Source organism: Syngnathus leptorhynchus, chromosome 20 (assembly GCF_054491065.1).
Source record: "Syngnathus leptorhynchus isolate UIUO chromosome 20, UIUO_Slep, whole genome shotgun sequence".
Classification (NCBI taxonomy): Eukaryota; Metazoa; Chordata; class Actinopteri; order Syngnathiformes; family Syngnathidae; genus Syngnathus; species Syngnathus leptorhynchus.
The window spans coordinates 6634291-6649699 of NC_141214.1; the positions used below are offsets into that span (position 1 = coordinate 6634291).

At 53.9% G+C, this 15409-nt stretch overlaps 2 protein-coding genes across 7 annotated transcripts; one reads left to right on the top strand and one right to left on the bottom strand.

Moving 5' to 3' along the window:
* Window positions 1-918: 918 nt before the first annotated feature.
* On the top strand, window positions 919-6186 carry LOC147041263 (zinc fingers and homeoboxes protein 1-like). Its single transcript, XM_085939849.1, has 6 exons — window positions 919-1758; window positions 1938-2537; window positions 2595-2721; window positions 3022-4182; window positions 4262-4387; window positions 4580-6186. The coding sequence occupies exons 1-6, from the start codon at window positions 1529-1531 to the stop codon at window positions 4868-4870; spliced, it is 2535 nt and encodes an 844-aa protein (XP_085795975.1). The 5' UTR covers window positions 919-1528; the 3' UTR covers window positions 4871-6186.
* A 632-nt stretch (window positions 6187-6818) lies between these two features.
* LOC147041264 (zinc fingers and homeoboxes protein 2-like) lies at window positions 6819-14096 on the bottom strand. Of its 6 annotated transcripts, none has more exons than XM_085939857.1 (5): window positions 13996-14096; window positions 11850-11919; window positions 8700-10970; window positions 8357-8603; window positions 6819-7712 (listed from the first exon to the last, which is right to left on the bottom strand). In XM_085939857.1, the coding sequence occupies exons 3-5, from the start codon at window positions 10852-10854 to the stop codon at window positions 7703-7705; spliced, it is 2412 nt and encodes an 803-aa protein (XP_085795983.1). In that variant the 5' UTR covers window positions 10855-10970; window positions 11850-11919; window positions 13996-14096; the 3' UTR covers window positions 6819-7702. The 6 variants fall into 6 exon arrangements, with proteins under 6 accessions (XP_085795983.1, XP_085795981.1, XP_085795977.1 ...); XM_085939855.1 differs by adding an exon at window positions 12096-12267 and having other exon boundaries at window positions 8357-10970; window positions 13996-14079; XM_085939851.1 differs by having other exon boundaries at window positions 8357-10970.
* Between the last annotated feature and the right edge of the window lie 1313 nt (window positions 14097-15409).

The window sequence follows — 15409 nt, forward strand, 5'->3', positions numbered from 1 at the left end:
CTACCGCATGGACTTAATGATTCAGCCAAGGACAAGTTTGCGTCCATCCATCCATTTTCTGAACCGCTTAGTCCCAGCCGCCGTAGGGCAGTAGGCGGGGGACACCCTGAACTGGTTGCCAGCCAATCGCAGGGCACATAGAGACGAACAACCATTCGCACTCGCACTCACGCCTAGGGACAATTTGTAGTGCTCAATCGGCCGACTAAGCATGTTTTTGGGATGTGGTAGGAAACCGGAGTGCCCGGAGAAAACCCATGCGAACACGTGAAGAACATACAAACTCCACACAGGGAGGCCCGGAGGTGGAATCGAACCCAGATGCGGACGTGCTCCCCAGTGCTCCACCGAGCCGCCCGACAACTTTATGTGTTACAAAACAATGACAACTTTTTTTTTTTTTGCCAATAAGTTACATTTAGTCTTCAACCTTATTGTGTTCAACCAAAAACCAATATCAATGACAACATTGTGGCTGATGCTAAACATTTGAGTCAAAAGACCGAAAAAAAAAAGTGCTGTCAACATTAACACTAGTAACTTGGAGTGTTTTTTTGCATTCTGCCTTGTTTTTGCACACAAACATTTTAGTCCTCATTATTTTACTTATTACTCCCTTAATGGAGCACAATTGTAACAACTGGCTTACGTGTGACGTAATCGCACGCACCCAGCTCGATTAAGAGTCAAGTCAACATCGTCAGCATCAGTCAGGCCGATCACAGTTCCGCTTCGATGCTCGCCTTCAAAACAAAGGCTAAACAAATGATGGTACTGATCTTTCCTGGTGAACGTTTTGAAGAAAAAAAGCACATTTGATACATTTTACCAGAACCACCAACATACTCACGCTTGAAACAGGGCTTACAATTGACCAAAGCCGAGTGTCAGTTTTCAGATTTTACTCGGCATCGGCCAAAGCGGACGTGAACCTCTGTCGTTACGGCCATTCAAAATGTACACGATCACATTGGCTTCACCACCCAAAGCGTCTTTTTTCCACTAACTGTCGCCGTTGCCAAATCAACCCAAAACAAGAGAGTCGGGACCGCAGCCGCTAGGCGGCTCACTCGCGGTTCCGCCTGGTTCGCTTTGATGGACTACATGTCGTTGGTGAGCTGAAGAGTGAGACAGCGAGATTGACGCCCAAGCGGAGATGCAACTAGGCTAACCGCGAGCTAACTAGCCGAGGGTACTAGCTTATCAGCTGCTGACGCAAACGCGCACGGGCGTGCACGCACACACACACACACAGCAAGTGTAAACTTTAACGCAGCTCACTAAACCCAATTTGCTTGAGACTGGCACGAACAACCAGAAGTTGGGTTCGTTTCGGCTCGACTTGTTGGGATGGTCTCCACTCATCTTCCGGTGTACCCGAATGAAGTCGGTCCATGAGGCTTACTGGTTTGATTGAATTTGGGAAGTCAAAGAAAATCCGGCGATGGAACCCTGATCCCTGCATTGGATGTGATGATGCCACAGCAAGGCGCTCACAAGTGAAGCAGCTCTTGGGCAAGAAGTTGTCATGGCGAGCCGTAGGAAGTCCAGCACGCCATGTATGCTGCCGCCTCACTCAGACGGGGACGATGCGAACCGCTGCGTGAACGACGGCGTCTCAGAGTCGTCGTCGGGAGGCTATGACTCCAAAGACTACAAAATGCTCCAATTGTTTGCTGAGCACGTTGACTCGGAGCACCCCGACTTGGTCGCTGACACGTCGTACATCTGCGTGGAGTGCCACTATCACGCCAGGAGGTAGGCTCCGCCCACGCATGGCTCGAGTGTGCAAAAGCATGTAAAGTCAATTGTGAAGGAGAACAAGGGTGTCAAACGTGCATCCCGTGGGCCCAGAAGAGCCCCATCTCTGCGTCCACGCTGGCCCCACGGGGACACTATAACCGGAAGGGTTGTGTTGTCTCTCTCTGCCACCACAGCTACGACGCACTCTCGACTCACTACGCACACCATCACCCGGGCCAGGACCCGTTCACAGACACGGCGGCCACGCACGGCAACGAACCAGCCTCGGGGTCGCCGGAGAGGGAGGAAGACGTGTGGCGCGAAGATGACCTCGGCCCTCGTGACGGGTGGGACGAAGACGCGCGTGGTAAAGGGATTGCCCTCAGCAAGACGCCCATCATGAGGAGCCGAGCTGAACCCAAGAAGTTCACCGCCTTGCACAAAATGGCCACCGAAGCCATCATCAAGGTGGAGAGCGACGACGAGATGGACAAGTACAACCACCCCCCCTCTTTGTCGCCCAGCCCCTTGGCCCCTGTGACCAGCGCCGCTGCCTCCTCGCTGCTTCCTGTATTTGCGCCGCTGCAAATCCAGGCAGGGCCACCGCCACAGAGTTTGGTGGTCAACGGCCCCAACGTGCTCCACGTCAACAGCGGCACCCTGCCCGCTGGGACCTTGGCTCAGGTCCTATCAGCGTTGCAGAATCAGAGGCAGCTCCTTATTCCCATCAGCAGTATCCCGTCCTACAATGTGGCCATGGACAGCAATGTCCTCCTGCTGGGCACCTACAACAGGTAGGTCGGGGCCGGGCGGCATCCTTCCAATGTTTTGACTCGCTGACCCGCGCGCAGGTTTCCCTACCCGTCGTCGTCGGAGATTGCGGCGCTGGCATCGCAGACCAAGTTTGGCGAGGAGAACGTCAAAGTGTGGTTCTCCGCCCAGAGGTTGAAACATGGCGTCAGCTGGACCCCAGAAGAGGTCTGTAGCGTGCTCACCGTCGACCGTCCAGATCCACCAATGACCATTGAAAGGTTCCATGTAAAATAGCTTCCATGACATGAATGTAAAGTTTTTCAAATTTGCAATACACCCCAAATCTATGCCCAAAAAGCAGACCCACGCCCGTACCGAGATCATTTGGGGAGCCAGGCGATATTTCAAGCGCATCAAGTCCAATGTACTGACGCTCGTTCATTTGATCCTGTCTTTCCGAGACAAAGAGTTGACAGAGCTTTGCCGCAAGTGGTGCAGCTCAATGAGACATGCTTGTCGCGGCAGGTGGAGGAGGCGCGCCGGAACAAGTCCAACGGCACCGTCCAGACGCTCCATCAAAGCCTCCCACAAACCATCACGGTCATCCCCGCCAACATGGCCACCAATATTTTCCAGACGTGCCAGATCGTGGGCCAGCCGGGCCTGGTCCTGGCACAGGTGGGCAGCGGTGAGGGCGCCAACCTCCCTGCGGCGGCCCCGCTTACTCTCACCGTCGCTCCCGCCGCCCAACCCAAAAGCGCAGAAGCCACCCCTGCCGAGCCCCCTGCGGAAAAGGCATCCGCCGTTTCAGACTCTGCCTTCAAACCCAAAAAGTCCAAAGAGCAGCTGGCAGAACTAAAGGCCAGCTACGGCCGGCGGCGCTTCGCTACCGACGCGGAGATTTCCCGCCTGATGCGGGTTACTGGGCTGTCCAAGCGCGCCATCAAGAAATGGTTCAGCGACACGCGATACAACCAGAGGAACTCCAGGGACCTGCGCCACGACAGCGTGGCGGGCCGGGTTGGTGGTAACACTGACAAAGGTGCTGACAAAGGCGCCGACAAAGGTGCTGACAAAGACGCTGACAAAGGCGCCAACGCCGACAAAGGTGCCGCCGCCATCGTCATAGACTCCAGCGATGACACGGGCGACTCCCCTCCAACAGGCGACCAGGGCTCGCCCCGCGCCTCCAGGGACCGCCGCACCAAACTACGCCACGCCTTCCCGGACTTCACACCACAAAAGTTTAAGGAAAAGACGTCGGGTCAGCTCCTTATCCTGGAGTCCAGCTTCCGCAAAAGTGACACGCCGTCCGACGACGAGCTCACGCGCTTGCGGGCGCAGACCAAACTGACACGTCGCGAGGTGGATGCCTGGTTCAGCGACAGGCGGAAAGGGGGCAAGGGGGAAGGCGGAGAAACCGGAAAAGAAGCCGGAGAAGCCGGTGGTGAAGCCGAAGAAACCATGCCCCCCGCCGGCCGGAGAGTTCTGAAGAAAACTCCGGCGCAGCTGGACATCCTGAAGAAAGCTTTTGTGCGCTCGCGTTGGCCCACGGCCCAAGAGTATGACAAGATGGCGCAGGACTGCGGCCTGCCTCGTAACTACGTGGTCAACTGGTTCGGGGACACACGCTACGCTGCCAAGAACAGCAACCTCAAGTGGTTTGACCACTACCAAGGCGGCAAGGTCAGGAAACGACCAGCGCCAGATCCAGCCAGCCAGCGAGCGAACGCCATAACTACCTTACCCTGTTTGTGTTCCGCAGGTGGACGAGGCCTTGCCAGATGGAACCGCCAGGACGCCGAGGAAGTCCAGGAAGCGTTTCCGAGGTTGGTCCAGGAGAACGCGACGGCCATACGCCGGAAAACAGGACGCGCAGATGCCCGGCAAGGTGCGTAAGGGCAGCAAAGGGTGGCCCGTGTCTCCTAGTAGTGTTGAGCCATCTCCAATGGGCCTTTGGCCAAAATTCCAAGTCCAAAATTGATGGATGACACAACGGTCGCGACCGAGCTGACTCCAAGTTTGAGGCAAATATTTGCCGAGCAAGTAACTTGTGCCCGCCCATGTGTGTTTGTCCTGGCAGGGCAAAAGCGGCAAGGCCTTCCTCAGGGCCTACTTCCTCCAGCGGCCAGTTGTGAGCGAGGAGCACCTGGACGATTTGGCGGCCAAGTCGGACATGAGCGAGCAACAAATCCGCCAGTGGTTCTCCGAGGTTGGACGTCGGGCGGCAGAGGGAAAGGACCCTTTCGACGACCGCCAACAGCAAGCGCAGGAAGCCCGAGAGCGAGCGGCCGGTGAAGGAGACCACCGGCGGCGGGAAGACGTGATCCAGGAAGAGTCTCCTGGCCCAAACCAACCCGAGTGTCAAACGTGAGTGCGGGCTCGCTCGGTGCGGCGGGACACTCGGCGGTAGCCGCCTGACGTCCGTCCGGGCTTCTTCTCCAGCTTTTCTCAAGGCCAAGTGCTGAAGTCGGAAAGGTTGCTTTGGTGTCAGGGTTTTTATAAACAACTAAAGATTTGGTCTGGTTCTTTGCCGAAAACAAAACATTCACTCCCTTTGCAAGCACTCTCGGATGGTTTCGCGCCATCCGAGTTACTATCATCATCATCGGGTGACGGAACATTTGACGAGGACGCCGACGATCGCCAGAGCAGAAGCCAACGTGGGGAAGCACTTGCTTGACCTCGTTGGGCTTTTTTTGTGCTTGCCTTCATCTGCTCAAGTTTGCAATGGGTTCTCTGCTTCAGGAATTATCGGAACGGGAGCGGCCTGACCATCTCACAGGACTGTCAAGAGAAAAATAGAAATATCACATTGAGGGTAATACAGCTGGCTGGCTGTCAAATGCAACCAAAAGCATTGTCGTCATCTTTTTCTGCACGCCGAAGCTATTATCGGCACAATATTCGACTCGTCGGCTTCGGCCGCTCCCCGGGTTGTTTTCAAAGATAATTGAAAAGCTACTCAAGTCGTCTCCCCTGTCTCTTGTTTGAACCAATTTCTGATTTCACTCGACAGAGAGCAACGCAGCTAAGCAAGTTAGGAACAAATCCACTTTCCCACTGGTGAAAAACGTATCGGAGAAGAACAGGTGTGCAAACAGCTACAGGTTTCAATGAGCGCTAGCTAACGCTAAGGATGACGACGTGCTGTCTGATGTATAGCGTCGGCATTAACCTGCATTAACTCAGCAAGCGGCTGCCGCTTTTCAAAGCGCTGTTTGAGCCTGTCACTTCCCACTAAGCAATTTGTCTTTTGCTGACGTTCCCCGAGTGCCGAGCTTAATTCCCGGAGGAGCCCGGGCCCCGTCGGAGTCATCCAGGATGACGTGACGCATCCGATGCCGCCCGCCGACACATAAGCGTCGGTGACCGGCCCTCACGTGACAGGACGTCGTCTCCGAGATGGCGTGGTGGACCTCCGGCGGGCTCCCGAGGCCAAACGGAGAAAAGGCAGCGAGACGCTTTTTTTTTTCTTTTTTTTCTGCGATGACAATTTCAAACGCGGACGGATGAAAGCGGGTTGCGTGCCAGCCAAGCGCCGCCGTCCTGACAGGAAGCGTGATCATCATCGCAGAGATGCCGAGCGAGACTCCCCAGTGACAAATCAAGTCTGCGCCGTCAAAGCGCACTCGTGACAAACTCGTCAACTTGTCTGCGCCTACAAAATTACCTTCAACTCTTACCGCCTTTGATGGTTTTGTCTTTGCGTCTCCTTTTTTGTCCCCTGACTCGCTCAAAGTTATTTAGATGCTAACACGCTAGCAGCTGCGCGTGCGTGATCAATGCACAAGTTCAAAATCAATCAAAGCGGTACTGATGCACGCTCCCAGCGAGTCAAGACGGCGGGACCCCGACTGACGGGAATTTTTGCAGATTGGGCAGGGAAAACAAAAGGACGAGAACTGATGATGAATGTGACAAATACGAGAAATAAAACAACTTGTACTTTTCGACCTTTGACAAGAACAGTGAACGACAAACAGATCATCTGACTTTAGTATTTGCAGAACTAGACGAGAATGCGGAATTTTCAAACACGCTAAGGCGGAAACTCATCAAAACTCGCTGAAACGCTTCACCACTGGCTGCCCAAAATCATGCTCGAGGACGATGACCAGCCGGCAGGAACGAGGGGCCACGCGTCTAGACCAATGTGTGCTGAGACTGCATCACTCTCTCGAGTGGACAAACGTCACAAGCACATCATTCTGCATCTTCACATCAACATTTTGTCTGCAGATTTAGATTTTTGTTAAAAGGGGCTAATATCGACTCATAACATTGTCTGTAACCAGCACTAACAGACTGAGTACAAGATGGTGGTGTAAAAAGCGTTTTATTGGAGGACATCACAATAAAATGACCTGGACACACAAATGTAAGTCCAAAATGTCTCATCGAAGAAGCGTGAGGAAAAAGAGAGATGTGCCTGGCCTCTTCCAGATGCTAACGGATCAAATCGGGTCCTTACTCGCACACATGCATTAGCTTACATTCATGTCGTCCTGTCTTGACGTCTTGACAGGACGACAAGCAACTGCAACTGAGAGGTCTTTGACATTCATCATGTCAAAGGACACGAAAGTGGTGATGCGCCCCCATGTGGCATACATGTATACATGACGCGTGTAGTCCAAGATGACAACAAAACAGCACCTCACTGCTGCACACTTCCAAAAAGTCCGTGGCGTGGATTGGCTTTTGGGTGGGTGGGTGGAGGAGGCTTCAGTCCGACTGAATGTGACGCTCGACAATAGCCCAAGGCGGGCGCAAGTCCAGGCGTCGTTCACAACTATTGCCAAGTGTTGTGTGTGTGTGCGTGCGCATTCTTTTGTTTGTAAAACCAGTGGAAACAGGCCATTTAAGAACAAAAGAATCACACACACGCACAATGCTCGTTGACAGTCTTTCATGCGCACACACACACACAAGTGGGAGTGGCTACATCTACTTCCAGGAAAATGTGTTGCAGTTCAGTCTCCATGGCAACCCCCCCAAAAAAAGGTCCCAAAGTCAGCATCAATCAGCACATGGGGTAATCAAAAAAGGCTGCCGGCCACAACGCCGACATGAACTCTTGACGCAACCTGAGGACGCCAGCTAACCCTCCTGTCAAACATCCTTGGGTGGGCGGGGAGACTCTTCACCCCGCTGAGGAGCCGTCGCCGTTTGTCCAGCGCTCCATGTAAAAGGACGACTGTCGTTATTCGCACCTGCAAACAAGACCCGAGAAACAAAATCCGAGGCAAATTTAACGTCAAGCGAGGCAGCACGGACCAAATAGGCAAAGAAAACAGTGAACCACATTGGCAAGCTCAGCAGACGGAACGCCACGAGAACGTACAAAACGCTTTTTTTTTCCAACAGTGTGAAGCCTTTTTGCTGTGCCTGATGAGAAACTGCAGAAAAAAAATGTCAAAGTGACGCTTTGACAGCGGGGGGGCCGACACCCACTGTTGCTATTTTGGGCATATCCGCTTTGTGTGAACTTTGCGTACACGCTCTCGCACAAAGTGGAGCAAAATGCTCCAAATCCTAAAATCAGACGCCAAATTCAGCCGCTTTGAGGAATTGAATTGTCTCAAAACGGATCAATTAAAAAGGAAGGTTTCGATTGAATTGTGAAAACAAGATGGCGCCGGCATGCATGTCATACAAACGCCGACTACCTAATGAGCCATTTGGTGAGATTCTGGACTCGCGGCAAGCAAAGCGCTTGGCAGCAGGTGAGCTATCAGTTAGCTATCGACTTCCTTCAAATGTTTAGCAATCAGTCGGACCTCGTGCGGACTCTGACGGGTAAGTGCGGCTGCAGAAGGAAGCCATCGACTTGCCGAAGACGTGCAAGATACGCTACCTGCCGGCGAGACGCTCTTGTAGCTCGCCGTGCTGCGGTGCGCCGTTAGCGCACACTTCTGTCAGCCAGGCCGGCTCCGCCTCCAGAAGCTGGCGGCGCTCACGGGTGTTTTTGTCCGGCACCCCCGCGCCGCCATTTAGTCTGCCATTGTGGAAGAATTGGGCGTGCAGCGTTGAGCGACTGTCGCGGAACCAGCGCGCCAAGTCCACGCAGGCCAGTCCGGGCCAAATCTCCGACGGAGCTGTCCCTTCACTCGGAGCAAAGTGATTGTTGAGAGGAGGAAGGGAGCGGCCCGAAGGTACGGAGCCACTTTTGGGATCGGCTGCACCAAAGCTCAGCTCACTTGGGGCCGGCGTTGCATCCCGCTCCACCTCAGGTGACCTCTTGGCGCCCATCGAGCCGAGGAGCGCCAGTTCCAGGTTGTCCCGGAGCGCCCGGCGATCGGCAAACCAGCCGTCCAGTTGGCTGCGGGACAGCCCGGTGGCGACAGCTAGATGGTCGGTGTCGGTGCGAGAGACAAAGCCGTTCTTCTGGAAGTGGTCCTCCAGGATCTCCAGCTGGCGTGTCGTCTTGCCCTTCATTCTTTCTGGCAGCGTCAAGTGAGCGCGAATCGACGACTCATGTTGAGAGTGGACAAGCTGGCCACGAGCGAGTGTTGGCCCGTCCCTCAAAGACTCGCCGCGCATCCCTTCGGCTTGGGCAGCGCCTTCCTCTTGGGCACTCGGGTCCGGTTGCGGAAAGCCGGCGGGGAATTTGGCCGGCGTGTGCACGGGCCGGATGACGGGGGGGCGAGGGCTGACGAGCGAAGGTAAACTTGTGAACGTCATATTGGCGGTGTTGGGAAGCGTCTCTTTGGAAAGGCAGGGCATCAGGAGCGAGCTTTTAAAGGCTGGGGCAAAGATGGGCAGCGGCGTAATCGTAGGCCTTGTTAAGGACTCTGGAAAGACCATGGATGGCAGCGCCACTATGGCTTTGGGAAGCTTGCCCTTGGCGCGTGGCGATGAAGAAGATGAGGTGGACGTCAGTAGAGTGGACAGCTTTGTCAATTTCGTGGCAAACGGGGCCACACCGGCCAGCGCAGCCACAGGCCGGCGCTCTTTTTCCTCAATGGGGCCTCCTCGACTCGGGGTAACTGCCATTACGGGTCGCTTGGACTCGGGACCGCAAGCGGCCGTCGGGGGGCGTTTGAGCGCGTGAGCGGAGCCGACGGCAGCTCCGGTGGTAGCCGAGTGGACACGGTCAGAACCCGGCGGAGGGGCGAGGCCCCGAGATGAGGCTGTGAACGTGTGATGGAGAGCCGGGATGGAACCGTTGAACATCTTCTTCCTGGCCTCCTCCACCTCCTCCGGGGACCACGTGATTCCCTGCTTGAGCCGCTGAGCGGTGAACCAAACTTTGATTTGCTCCTCCGGGTGCTTGGAGGCGGCTGTCAGCCAGGACAGTTCGGCATGCGTCGGGTAAGGGAACTTATTGAAGGAGGCCATGAGAGTAGGGTTGTGGTCCAAGGAAGGGTTGTACTCGGCACTGTTCAGGGGAACGGCCACTTGGGCTTGGTAGTCATAATTAGGCGGGCGCTGGAGCACCGGGGTTACGTGGGACGGGTCTCGGAGGAGCGAGGGCTCAGCCACGATGACGTCAAGCGTCGGGCTGGGATCCTGGGGCTCGGAGATTCGCTCACTGCTGTGGAGGGCCTGGACGGAGTCTGGCCATTCAGCTGCGGGGTGTAAACCAGGCAGGGGCACGCGAGTGTCGCATCCGGACTGGCCGTCGCATCCGGACTGGCCGACGCTTCCGGACTGGCCGACGCATCCGGACTGGCCGACGCATCCGGACTGGCCGTCGCATCCGGACTGGCCGACGCTTCCGGACTGGCCGACGCTTCCGGACTGGCCGGCGCTTCCGGACTGGCCGGCGCTTCCCGATTGGCCGTCGCTTCCCGATTGGCCGGCGCTTCCCGATTGGCCGGCGCTTCCCGATTGGCCGGCGCTTCCCGATTGGCCGTCGCTTCCCGATTGCTCTTCCCCCTGGAACTGGATGATCTGCTCCAAGACGATTTGACGGTTCTTCTTGATCCTCTTGAACTCAAAGTTGCTCTCGTGAGGATGAAGGCTCCTGTTGTGCTCTGCGAGAAGCTCATACTTGGTGGCGTTGAAGTCGCAGATGGCGCAGTGGTACAGTGGATTGAGAATCACATCGGGGTGGCTGGAGTCCACATGCTCTGTGAAGACTTGAAGGTTCCGACACCGGAACAGGCAGCATTTGCACTGGTAGCCTTGCGACTGGCACGCTTCCCGCTCCTCGTCTGACGCCTTCTCATGGCAGAGGTTTTCTAGGTCCGGACCACCCGCTTTCTCGCGGACGTGGCTTTTCTCACAAGGCTCGGACTCGTCTGTCAGACTGTCAGAAGACATTTCCACGTCTGGCGCTTTCTTGGAGTCGCTCAGCCCTCGGACCACGAAGGGGGCGGCCGACATTCTGCGAGTGGGCATCGGGCTCATCGGAGCCGACGAGGGCTGTGAGCGCTTCTCGTGCAGGCTCCTGAGTGAGAGACGTGGGGCGAGCGCGGTGGCGTTCCGACCCAGGCTCGACCTTTTTCCGAGGGATCAACCCAGACCTGCCCGAGAGAAAGAGAGACGTCACTGCAGACATGGCACAGATGCTGACCGCACCGAGCCCCTCCTTTCCATCCATCTAGGCATCATTTACCAGCCCGCTTTCGGAGCCCAATGGGAAGGACACTGTGGCGTTAGAAGGCGCAGGTCATACGAGTGCCATCTCAAGGCAGCGAGTGCAAATTGCGCCAGCTCAAAGTCAATTTTGACCATTGGGTGAGGAAACACCCTGTCGCAGCATTTTGTGGACCCGAAGCGCTCTGAACATCTGCTCTGGCATTTTAACTTTCAAGCAAGGCCGGCTGGCGTCCGTTTCAGCTGGCTTTGGATTCTTTTTTTGTCTTTAGGGCGCCATCGCTGGAGTTGACGCCCAGCGAGAGACGCAAGCTGATTGGCAGACACGCCAGAGGAAGGTCACTGGAAGCCGGCTGCTTTGAAGAGGCAGAGGAAGACGATGAGCCTTCAGGGCCCCAAAAACATCTTTTGATCGTTTGGATTCGCTCGGGCTCTTTCATTACCACTTGGCACGCTGGAGAGATGAGCAAGAACACGCTCTTATTTGGTGCTGTGTTGAGGTTACCATGGCAACGTGTGACATCACATAGGAAATGATTGGCCCTCACAAAGCGTAAAGCTATGACCGAGAAAGTGATTGGAATAGACTGAGACGAAATTTGCTTGTTGGCAGGTAAGACGAAAAAAAGAAACCATTAAAAAAAAAAAAAAACACACACCGACGCGTGCACTCACACGCACGTAGAGAGGTGGTTTCCGTGGAAACGTGCCGAGATGCCAAGACTGAGTGGAGTGAGGGCGCTCGGAAAACACGGGAGCCGCAAAATGGCGTGATCTCAGCCGTAAAGACAATGCTGCGTACTTACCAAACTTCCTCAAAGGGGAGGAGCTCAATACCAGTGGGCGGGGCCCGTCGAGGCGCACGTCTTAACGAGGCTGTGGGACACAAAGCAAAATGCGCAAATCAGATAAAAAAAAAAAAAATAAAAATTTAAAAATCAATTTCTATGGCAGTGTTCAAAACTGGGACAGCTTGATTTCAAAGTGATGGCGGCAATGGTTCTGCTTTCACAGACGGTGTCCAAGTAAGACAAGATTGACTGCGATTTTACCATTGTTGCTATAGAGAAGCATTGAGAACTTTTGGGCCGTCATGTGATCTTCGACATGGTGTGATCTTTGAGATCCTGCGTGATGGCGAGGGCCGAGTGGAGATTAGGTCCAAGCCAGACACACCCGCTCAAAAGACGCATTAAGCCGTGGCCGGCCGCCATCTTGTGAGATCTGAGGGCAGATTGTTGCTTAGTTTTAGCTCCTCGGCTGCCTTCGGGCGCTTTGGCTAAAACGGGTTCATCTGCAAACGGCGCCAGCTTGGCAACAGTTGGCTGTTTGTGCTCAACAGGCATGATGTCTGTTTGGTTAAAGGGGGCGTGGCCAAGGGGGCCCGTGGGATCGGCGCACCGAATGGCGGCGAGTCGGTCGCTAAACAGCCTTCAAAGTCGCCGACTGCAATTTTGCTTGGCTAAGAGAAAAAAAAATAAAAATCTGCGGGCTTCTCGGCATCAGCGACAAGTGCAGACGCTCAGTATATAAGGTGGATCCGCCATGTTTGACAACCAGAAGAGCAACTCAGAACAGCTTTGGCTTGACCTGAAGCTTTAGGCTGTTTTGAACTCTTCTCCGGAATCAACTTCAACACATTCTGAAGGATAAAGTCATGTCAAATGCTGCGCACAGGCTCCCAAAAATCCATACCGGAGAAAGCAGGAAAAGCAGAAAGCTTCACATGCCTCCACAACAAGGAGCAGTGCCATCTGATTGGCCGCCATCCCAATGCACAAGCATGTCACAAGATGAAAGGCTGACGCGAGCGACGGCTAAATGCCGCAGGAAGTGATCAGTGCCCCAAAATAGGAAAATATTTCACATTTTGGTGGCGGGTGAGTTGGGAGTGGTGGTGGTGGTGGTGATGGGGAGGGGGGGTGAAATGACAGCACGGAAAGTTTTCAGCCTGTTTCTCAAGCATGTGCAAGACACGCCTAATTCTCCCCTGGAAAATGTCCCAACAACAAAAGCTCCTTGCTGAATGCAATTCAAGTGGAGAAACTGCACGATAGACAACATTCCCGTCAGGAGATGTTTTTCAAACAATTCCTGGCTCCAATGTAGGGTGGACAAGGCAGCCGTTGACAGCTAGGCATGTCTTACCACACGTTTCCCGATGCTCAAGTCTTGCCGGCCCCAAGAAGACTTCCGTCACCTGCACCACGTCCACAAGTTCAAATGAACACCTTTCCACCAACGCCACGGTTGCTGACCGCCACGAGACAAAATAACACGCACATCCAAGAGTATATGTCTGACACGACAGTAAAACGCCAATACACAAATATAGACAAAGCTCGAAAAGCGCACACCGACGCAAGAAGAAAAACGAAGGAGAAAGGACACACAATAAGCAGAACAGGACACACGTACACACCGGCAGTGCGAGTTTACCTCGGATGACCCCGCTGTGTGTTGTTAGCTTAGCATCGTCACACGCTGGCGTCCGGCAGGAGGCGGACGAAAAGCACTCGGAGCGAGCGCACAAACTCGGACGGACAAACAACCTGAGCAGGACCCGAGCTGACCCGGAGCGGTTCGTCACAATCCTTCAGGCTAAACAAGTTAGCCTCCTCGCCATCCACGCTACGCGGCTAACATTCAGGCTGCACTTTCGCCTGCGGGCGGTAGGGGTCACCACGGGGGCGGCGGGACACGGCCAAAGTGGAAAAGACAGCGCCGTGACGACACAAGTATTCCTGCCCGGCCGGAGCCCGCAATCGCGACAGTGGAGCTCGGACGTTAAGCGAACCAGTGGGCGGCCCGCCGGGCAACGCCAAGCCGGCGGTCGAGCCGCTGCTTGCTGCACAGCCGCTCGTCAAAGTTGACTGTTGCCACATCGAGTTGGTCCTAATGGGTCTGATTGGTGGTGCGACAAGTTGTCCAAGTGTCCTGCCGGCTTCTTACCTGGCGGTGTCGCATCAACCCGTCACGCGTGTCGCAGCAAAGATCCAAGAAGCAGATGCACTCACGCACACGAGCATGTACACGCCAAAAAAAAAAAAAAACCTCACTCGCGCTGCACTACACGCCATGTGACCATTTACGTCATAACTCATTTACATTTATGAATAGTTGACGCCCCCCCGCCCCCGTGGAGATACCGAGGACGTGGAGGTCCTGAAGTCACGCAAGGTCTATGGCCGGACGTCAGTCATTGCCTACCGTTTCGGCGTAGACTCTATTCCATATATGGAATAACCTAAAATAGATGACAAAATTAAATCCATCAAATATAAAACATGAAACCCTAAACCAGCTGTAAGTTGTATAAATAATGTACAGAAGTTGCATTGCTTTGTTTTAAAAAAAAAAACATTGATCTGGTTGAAACCTGCACGAAAGCTTTGTCATCCAGTTCCGTGATCTACAACTGAAAAGGCCACAGATTACGTTCCTCGTCGACCCATTGAATGCAGAGATGGACTGTTTGAAAGCCCCGCTAGTTACAGATGAGGCTGCGGCTGAGTTGGAGATGATCGATCTTTGTGAGGAGGACCAACTGAAACCTGCTTTAAGAGAAGAGACCATTGAGTTCTGGAAAAGTGTGCCAATGGAATAATAATGGGCTGCGCTGAAGATACTGTCAATGTTTGGGTCAACATACATCTGCGAGTCTATGTTTTGTCAATCTGTTCTGACACCCATGTGAAAAAAATTGCTTCGAGTGGCAACAACAAAATACAAGCCAGATTTGAAAAGGATTATTCAAAGCAAGGAATGCCAGAAGTTGCACGAAGCAACATGTATAGCATGTTAAAAAAATGCTATTGTAAATTATGTTTTTGTTTGTGGACTTTGTTGAACTGAGAGTTTGTGTGGTCTGACTGGCCTGTGGTCTTAGTACTGTAAGAGTCCATTTCTGTCATCATCATAGGCCTGTTGCGGCAACCGTGGACAGACCCCTGATGGTGGATTGATGCCGTACACGTGTTGTACCAGAGTGACACCTACTTGTCACTGCCAGAACTACACACCGCACTTCCACCACTTCTGACCCCGGGATGTTATGACGACACAAGAGAAAAAATATTTTGAAATGATACATTGACATTATCAGTTACCTTACATTTTTATCCTGCTAAAAAATGTGGACCACATGTTCTCAAGACCACGCTCAGTCTCTGGAGGACGGACGGGGTCAGATGAGATCGCCAGGCAGCCGACGGGCAGCCACTCGAAGAAGAGCTTGGCCGAGGCTGTTTAGCAACCGTGGTAAAGAGGCACCGGGGTGAACACAAGAAGCAGGATCTGTCTTGAAGACACGAATAGATGAAACAATGACAATTTGAAGATGAAGTAAAAATATGCGGGCTGAGAT